This window comes from Eimeria mitis, genomic scaffold (assembly GCF_000499745.2).
Source record: "Eimeria mitis Houghton genomic scaffold, Emh_scaff177, whole genome shotgun sequence".
NCBI lineage: Eukaryota > Apicomplexa > Conoidasida > Eucoccidiorida > Eimeriidae > Eimeria > Eimeria mitis.
The window spans coordinates 19,860-28,949 of NW_024015088.1; the positions used below are offsets into that span (position 1 = coordinate 19,860).

General features: G+C 48.6%; 1 protein-coding gene across 1 annotated transcript; it reads right to left on the bottom strand.

Moving 5' to 3' along the window:
* Positions 1-62: 62 nt before the first annotated feature.
* EMH_0002110 (uncharacterized protein) lies at positions 63-4,091 on the bottom strand (the record flags this gene model as incomplete). The annotated part of the gene is made up of 1 exon (XM_038022352.1): positions 63-4,091. The coding sequence occupies one exon, from the start codon at positions 4,089-4,091 to the stop codon at positions 63-65; it is 4,029 nt and encodes a 1,342-aa protein (XP_037878206.1).
* Positions 4,092-9,090: the final 4,999 nt, after the last annotated feature.

Here is a 9,090-nt window from a genome sequence, read left to right on the forward strand (position 1 = left end):
TGTCTCTGGGGGGCTGTGCTTTTGTATGCAGCGTCGTCACAAACCTGAATAGTAAGTGTTACTTATTTTGTAAAACCGCATGAGGTGGCGGTGGGGTCGTTCAGCAGCTGCGTCAAAACTTCACGCCGGCTGAAGCGTCCCCTGGAGTCATACTGCATTATGCATTCCTTGATAGCGCTGGGGCAGACGCTACCAAGCAGCCGTACGAGATGGATAAGGGCAAGTACTGCCTGTTCCTTTTGCATTTCAGCAGGTACAGTGTTTATCTGCTTTTTGGCCATTGTAACTGCCTGACCCAGGTTTGGGTTCGCTTCCCAGCAGCGTCTTGAGTCTTTTTCGAATTTCTCCGTGCTCAACTTGGAATCAGACTGCATGGGCCCCTGAAGTTCGACAATCTGCCTAACGCAACTGTCGATTGCCCCACTTAGCTCAGACTCTGTACACAGCTCAAGAAGAAATCGGCCTGCTCTTTCAAGCTGAAGATGGCTGTGTGCTGGAAAATGCCAAACTCGCGGCATTATTAATGACTGGCATTGGCAAGAAGCAGGGCGTTTGTCGGTGCCCGCGTCTCTGTTGTCTAAATCAACGTTGCAAGATATTGCCATATTTATTGCATCCCAAAGGCAGCTGGCAATTTGAAAGAGAAGCCAATGGCTTTGGGGTTGAAACGGCAGGGACGATGTGCACTGAACGGCGCCCTGATTCTCTCTTTTTCCAGTCGTTTCATCCGCCGCCGCACATTTTTCTCCTCCAAGCTGGTCCGAAGTGTCAACTAGGCTCATTTCAGCTTCGCAAGAGCATGTTTTACTCCAGGAGGCATGGCAATTTTCTCCCATACGCACTGCGTGACGCTTCTGAAGCTTGTTAGCAGGATGAAGTGACTCAATTAACGAGTTCACTAAGCATCTGAGGCTTCCGACGCTTTTGGCCGCTACTGGCAAAGAGACTTTCATCAAAAGCACAGCATGCTCCTTGAGAGCTGCCGCAGCCCTAATTGAAGATAACCGTAGCTCTCGGCGTTTCCCCAGTGGCAAGTCCTCCAAGACCGTAGCAGGCTGCTTGTCAGGGTATTTGGTAGCGCATTCATGTGCATACGCTTCACAAGCAAGGCAAAACAGTCGCCTGTGCAGAGAAGGGTCTTGCAGGAACTGACCCAAGGCTGTAACAAATCCTGATGTTTCCAACGTTTCTTGCAGAGACGCCGGAATTGTACAACTTGCGGACAGCGGAAGAGTCAAAAACTCCGTCAAGGCTACTAAGGTATCTTCCAAATCGTCGAGGAAGTCCAACTGACTCAGTTTATTAAGCAGTATACCAGTCAGTATCTTCGCTGCCGCTTGTATTGGGGACTTCATGAGTTGATCCTGGACTTCCGACATTTTCACCAGCTTGTCTGGCCCTTTGGCATTACTCAGTACTTCTGTAGCTTCCTGCATTGCCGAATTGTCCAACTTAAAGCAACCTTTTAAAGCTGGGGGCTCGTAGTTTATCTCGGTAGTTTGATCAGATGAAGTGCTCTCGTGAATGTCGTTTAACTGGCCATTCAGTGGGGTTTCCAATATCAGCCTCTTGATAAGCCTCAAAGCTGTCCGCCTAGCTCCTCTTCTGGTTGCAGCCTTTTGTGTTGCTGCAGAAAGCTCCTGCAGCTTCGCAAAGATAAGTTCGAACGTCCTCTCTTCACGAATGCGTGTGCACGGCAAATACCGTACATATGTGTTCAGCGCTGCCAAATTGGTTGGCATAAAGCCGTCGGATATTTCAACCAAGTGCCACAGGTTTCCCACTTCCTTCTGGGCAGAAAATCCATTGCTTGCGAACCCGTTGCAAATAGCCAAGTTGTCAAGTAGATCTTGGAGGTGTGGAGCCAAAGGGGTATTATTGGCAGTTTCTAGTTCAGTACTATCTGGAGAGGCAAGAGAGCAGATGACGCCTAGTAGATGATGCCACGTCGTCAACGATAGTTTTTCTTGCTGCCGAACTGCAGCGGGTATCAGGACTTGAAGAACCTTGGTCACGCTTTCAGCAGAAAAGCTGATGTATTCCTCCTGTAGAAGCTCTGTGTAATAGAGTGCTTCCGCAATCTTGGGCAGTACTGGCTTAAGACGACCCAAGCCCAGAGTCGAACCAGAGGCTTTCTGAAGGACCGCAAATGAGCCTTCTAGCATTAGTGCCAGCAAGCCAACCTTCGCAACTCTATCATGAGCCTCCTCCAAACTGGACTGTTCGAGAGCGCCTTTCACAAAATCCCAGTAGATTTCAGGGTCTACGAAAGCTCCTACTAGGCGTACAGCCACTTTATATGCTTCCACCGCCTCCAGGCACATGTGGTGTGACACGGGAAGGACTCGGCAGCAAATCGTCAAGATGCTGTCCAGCCATTCTACACATGCTTCCTCTATGAAGGCGAGGGAAATCGCCATCAAGCGAGCGGAAGCAGCCATTGTAACTTCTTTGAAGTCCTCCACATGCTGGAAGAGTGTGTTTGCATAACGTCTAAAATACGTTCTAACCATCATACGCGTTCCAAGGCAGGGTCTCGGTGGATCACCTACGAGTGCGTCGCCCGCTGTGGCGAACCTTTCTGTTTGGGCCTCTGACAGAGAGTATCCGTCAAAGCCCAAAGAGTGCAAACGTTCTGTGTATGTGGCAACAAACGACACGAATTGTTCTCTCTCCTCAAGCGCTTTGCTCCCTTCAGCCGCATCCCAGTAGCCTCCTAAAGGGAAAGTAAGGCAGGCTCGTCCCCCGTAGCTCCAAGGTTCAGGAGTTCCAAGCTGCTTAATATCGCGAAGGTCTTTCTCGTGTGTGTCTTCATACTGTTTACCAAGAAGCTCCAAAAGTCGAAATACCAGCTGCTGAATGGGTCTGAACGAGTCAAATAGCCCACTTAGAAGGTACGGGAACAGCCAAGTTTCGTAGTCTGCCTTGTCCTTAAATTCGAATAGCCACCGTGCTACTGTGTCAAAGAAAAACATACGGACCATAGGCGATTGATCTGCCAGCAGCTCTGCGAAATAGTTACGGACTGTTGTTGGTTCATACAGTGCTTTGATTGGGACAATGTTTGGATCACGCCACCCCGCGAGCATCTGAATTATGTCGCCATTGTACTTGTACAATCCACAAGCCAGCACATGAGTCAACGCTCTAAGAGCTCCCATACGGATCCTAGCATGTTGGTGTACAAGACATGAAAGAATTGACCTAGCTACCGGTTCGGTGAAGTGGAGCAGCATACTTTGATGGCGATCGAAAAAGTCGACAAGAATTTGCAGCGCAGCAAATTTGATCTCGTGGCAGAGATCCATTGTTGTCGCACGAATAAGACCGGTAATCAAGTCTAGGTGGTCCCAAGTTGATTTGTCCGATGTCCGATTAAGCACGGTTTGGAGGACTTGAAGCAAAGTTCGCCGGACTTCTTCACTTTTTTCTACAGGCACCAACTGCAAAGGCTTATACTCGGGCGTTGGGCGCATTATAGGAGGCAGATGTGCGACTCCTTCGATGTCTCTGGAGCCAAATCGCGAAACCAACCCTCGGAGAACGTCCCCAAGGACTGCGTCAACCTCTGCCACTTCAGTCAAAAACTTCAGGAGCAAGCAAGCTGCCATATACCGGGCTGCCTCAGACGGTTCCGAAAGGCACAGCAGGAAGGGGTCAAGTAATAGAGGGAAAGCTCGGTCGTAGAAAATATTTGGCACAGCGGCCTCTACGAAGATGTCCTTGAGGGTTTCCAGAGCATTATATCTCTTAGCATTGTTGCACTCTTCCTTCAGGGTATTAACTTGCCGCTGCACCGTACTCGCTACAAACTGCCAGGAGTCGACTTTGTAGATCCTCTTGTTCTCATGTGCAGATGCGGAACCGCCCTCAGCTCCCCTCTCCTCAAAACCCTCTTGGATAGGGAGTGAGTTTGATGTCTTCTGTGACGAGACACCCAGCGTCCGGTAAACATTGAATATTTTAGGTTGCATGGGGCATTTTGTTCTCCTTTTGGGTATCTGGAAACTGGATAAAGGAGATCGGCCCCCGGAACTCCTGCAACCGCTTGCCTGATTCAACTCCTGCCATATTGTCTCTACTGTATCCATTTTTTGCCGCTACGGTTGTATCTGAACTAAATGTTTCCGGGTTCCGGTCCACTGGAAACGAACTCCGAACTACTCGTCGACCTAGTTCTCAACGCTCATGAGAGCCAGATGGTTACTGGGAAGGGTGGCGGAGATGCTCGAGAACATACGCTCTAGAAGCGTTCAATCTGACAACGCAGGATCCTACAGAATTTCAGGACGGTAACGTACATGCAATCTCCCGTGGCATGCCCTCCGACATTTCGAGTGGCAACGGGTGGACAACACCTATAAAAGCTTTCATAGAGTTGGCTTCTCTTCAAAAATATTGGCGCATATCGCATAATGATCATTAAGGAATTTTATGACGCCATCCAAGAGCTTATCCTTCAGACTAAAGAAGCGTTGCCTGGACAAGCTCGGCTTGTGTGGGCCCTGCTGGGTGTGGAAACTACATTCGTGTTAAACGAACCCATTATACAGTGGAGGAAAAAATGCCGGCAGATCTCTGTGGAATATAGGTGCTCACTCATTCACAAGCAATTCTACCTCAATCCTTGCCTGCTGGTCCACCACCGTGGCGGTGCCACGGGCAGTGGTAGCTGGCGGCGTCTCCTTCGAACTTTTGACATGTTCATTCAATGCAGCACAGTTTTGGTTTTCCCTTTCAGTACTATGAAATTTTTTTATTTACACACCATATTGTTCAGCTGATATTCTAGAGCATGTTCCTTCGCTCCATCAGCCATCCTCATGCACCTATATGCATATTGCTTGGGCAGTTTAGAGACGAGTGACCGTGGCGGTACATAGTGCATTTCGCCGGCATTATTCGGCATCCAAATGAACCATCTTTCCCATTCTTAAGTGGTGCACACTCTTACTGCAGAAGGCGTTTAACAGCAAAACAGTTTCGCTGCACTCACCGACGCCTGAGCTGCTGTAGACGGGCAGTACAGCGCGGGTAGTGCCTGGCGTCCAGCAGCCCGTAAGGGCTCCCGCGAGTCGTGAGGATATACTAAGGTGCAAACAATAGTCGAATTTATACTACTTGATGCCGAATTTTTTGCGGCTTCTGGCCAGGAGGCGAGGGTCACTCGCGAATACATGGAGGTATGCGTCGGCGACGCTCGCGTAACGGCGGCTGTATGACAAGAGCGCCACGTTGTTCTCGCCTGGAGTGCTGTAATTAACACTCTAAAATATACTAATTGTGGGATAGATAAAGTGCTGTATAATAAACGAGAAGATCCAGGCACGAGTAGGCGTCAACCGCCTACTCATTGTTGGCTTCAACACAAATAATCTGTGTTGAAGCCAACAATGAGCTCCTTATATATAAGTGTTGAGCATAAGATACAAAGGCTACTACCTGATACCTTCGGACCGACAGCCTTAAAGAGTATCACAATTTTCCGACAGTAAATCATTACTGCATCGAATAAAAGTTGGCTTTCAGGCCTGAACGGTCGATTTCCACCGATTCTCGAGATCCACATTCGGCTTTGAACCCAAGAGATTACGCTTTATCTCTTGCATATATGTCGGTTCTCTTGACCCTGGCCGGAACGACCCCTGAATAAGGAGTGTCCAGCCCCCGGGAGCGGTCGCAACACCTGTCTTCCCCTTCCCTGCTTGCACTCTATATTACCGACTAACACTTACTGTTAAGGCCTGCGAAAGACCTGAACTTTGAAATTAGCAATTAGTACTTGGACGGCTTCTTAATTTATAGATAGCGTTGTATGCTTTCTTTATGTTGAGGGAAGTTACCACTGATCTTGTAAAGCGCGCAGCACTAGAGTGTTGCAGTTTCCAACTGCCAATGCGATTGATGTTCCACAAAGGACTCGCTAAGAGAATCTCGAATGCATAATGGGCAACATAGCAATTCTTGCATTCTTGTTGGCCTGATAGGGCGCGAGTTAAGAAGCCGTCGAACTGATTGTCCAGATTCCACTGTGGCAGGTACAAGGAAAAATGTAGTTTGCATACATACCAGAACATATACACGAGCGGCTGCTATTTATCTACGTAGAATTCGTACACCTGCTGCATGGGCAGCTTCCGCGTTGAACTGCCGCCGTCTGCTCTTGGTAGCAAAATATGCTTAACTGGTGCGCTATGAAAGAATATTATTCTTCGACAGCTATTTTGCAACCAGCATCCTCGATCATAACCGTTGAGTATAGGGGGCTGCAATAAACTCGATTTACGTAAGATAGGAGTTCACAAAAAAAGCCGGTCCTCCATGCATTTCTCCAGGCGTACTGGGCTGAGCGATGCAAAGGCCTGGGGGGTGATGGGGTGAGCCGCCGGCTTTCCACGAGTTACAGCGCTTCCAGTTATAACCCCAGCTGAAACCTGTAGTGCCAGGTCCCTACAATTTCACCTTGGATGTGGTCAGCAGCAGAAAGCTAATAAAGCGCATTTAAATATAAACGTGACTGTAGTAGGCAGTTTAGTATGATTTAATAACTGGGTTTTGATCGTGGCTAGCACTGTCTGCTCAGCATGATATATAGCTACAGCTACAACAGTTTCTGCAACTGGCGCGATGCAAAGATGAGGCAGCAGCTACCCTTTTACTTTCGTAACGAAATCCCGGCCAAACTAAGAATGTGTAATTTTATGTGATACTTCGAGACCCTAGGCAAGGTTAAAAGGCGTTCGCTAGGGAGACGTAAGGAGAAGACTAAGGCTGACCTCAGTACAGTTGAGCAATTTTGTGTATTTATTTCGCGCAAATGTGAGCAGGTGTCAACGGCAACCAATGTTGACACAGTGTTTCAAAGGGCAGTTCTGAAGCTCTGGACTGAGTCCCTCAGTCAATGTGCGGGGTAAATTGATTCTTTCCACAGGTGGAGGGTACGAATATTCCTTGTCCATCGATCTTCTGTTGCCAGAACTACAGGAGAAGGTTCGAAGCAGCTGTCTTCTCTCCTTTGGCGCAACCGTAGTTTGGGCCGGAAGCGGATGCCAAGCCCTTTTTAGATAACTGTTTGCGTGAGTAGGCCCTAGTCCAGTTTTCGGTGATAGATACTTTTTGTTTGCTTTTTCACGCCTCCTATAGTTGTTTGGGTGGCCTTCTGCGATACTGTGCTCTGTCCTGTCTCCGTCACCGTCTGCTCCCAGGCATGTATAGGAATCCAATACTCTATCCTCCAAAGGGTGTTGGCAAGTAGCCACAAAGCGTCATTTAGGTCGTTTTCATCATGTTCGGTTCTGACAATGTCCCGCGTGGCATTTCCGGACATTTTTGAGCAGTCACCATGCCGAAAGAAAGCTAACGACGTCCCAAAATAATTGGATAAGCAGCGTACAACTTCAGAGCACCCCGCAAATCTCGTCCGCCCACATGTGGAGACGATCACATCTAGGCTTGGTTGCGGCATTATCCTAATGTTTCGAACCCTTACGGAAGTAGCTCTGTACGGTAGATAAATTTTACCGAAGTTTATGTAAGATTATTGGAGGCACGGCTATCCAGCCATGCGCCATGGAAGTTGCCTCTGGGCTCCATGCTCTGTAGTTTGACAGGCCTTCGTCGTAATTCTTGCGCCTTCTCCAATGGTGAAGCATCATTTTGTGCCTCAACTGAGCCGTAGTGCTAGTCCGACAGAGAAGGAGGATGGTGGAAGCCACGTGCACTCGCTAGTCCGGTGTCTCTTTCCTAAATAAGCGGTTGACTTTAACACGGTGATTCGTCCCTGTATCCTTTCGAGGCATCATTTAGACTGGCACCAGCTGCACGGGTTCTTCGCAGCAACTGGAGCATAGAGTAATCCACCGCCTCTGGGGAATTTGTTTGTAGTGGGGTGCAGCAGGAATTTAAAACCTATGCATGGACTCAGCATATTGGCTGGAAGACGAGCTGTAACCCAAGAGCTCCACGAGTGAATCCAGTTGGCGCATGGCTTACGCAATCACTANAGAAACGCCAGTCTAAGGGGTGTTCGTGGCCTTAGGGATCATGTGGCCCTCGGAGCCTGATCCCACTCACGTCAGTAGATGCACTAGTCCCGGCCAGCAGCTCTGCGTCTTGTGCCCCCAATGACAACAGAAACGCAGATGAAAAACACAATCGTGAGGCGTAATAGGGATCCAAGTTCCCTCACACGATGGGGTGATGGTATTCCATAACACTCTAGGTACTGCAGGCCCTGTAAACTCAGTTCCCTGTCCCCAGTTCCCTCATGCAATTGCTGAGATCTGCTCAAGATGACTTAGAGTATTTCTCTTTTGTACAATTATTCGCAGTAAGCTACACGTATTACTCGGTTGTATCTCTGAAGGGCGACTGTGCGGCGCATCCCTGGAACCCCACAGCTCAGTAGAGCGAGCTGGCAAGCAATCTCTATCATGCTGAACAAACCAATCAGACTACCGAAGGTTAAGAAAATAAGTTCTCTCAGTTTATTCTCTCTTTCTTAAAATTGTTGTCTCTCAACCCCAGTAGAGCAGGCACTGCGGCCTTTGGGGCTGGGAGAGGAGACGGCGTAGCCTGGTGCAAATAGCTTTTGCACAAAGGCACAAGCCACCCTCTCCTATAACCATACCAATGGTCAGTCCATAAAGAATGCTTAATGCTTTGATCAACGTTATTTTCAGACTATATCAAAAAGAACTCACAGACAGTTTCACTATTCATACGACACTCACTTCACAACGAGCACGACATTGCTGCCGTGATTGTAGGGAGTATTCACTACATTACTGCATACATCATCCCATTATTCTTACAGCCACCCCAGTACTTTCGAACTGCTCAAGGGTTACTTAAAGTTGTCCAGCGCATGGCAGATCCCCCACTTGATATTGTGCTCCATTCGTAAACCCATATGAGGGCAGTGAGATGAGCCGTTGTACAGCGAATCAGCATCCTGTATGTGAGAAACTCCCCTTTAGAAACGCCAGTCTAAGGGGAGTTCGGGGCCTTAGGGATCATGCGGCCCTCGGAACCTGATCCCGCTCACGTCAGTAAATGCTCTTGTCCCGTCCAGTTGGTCTGCGTCTTGTG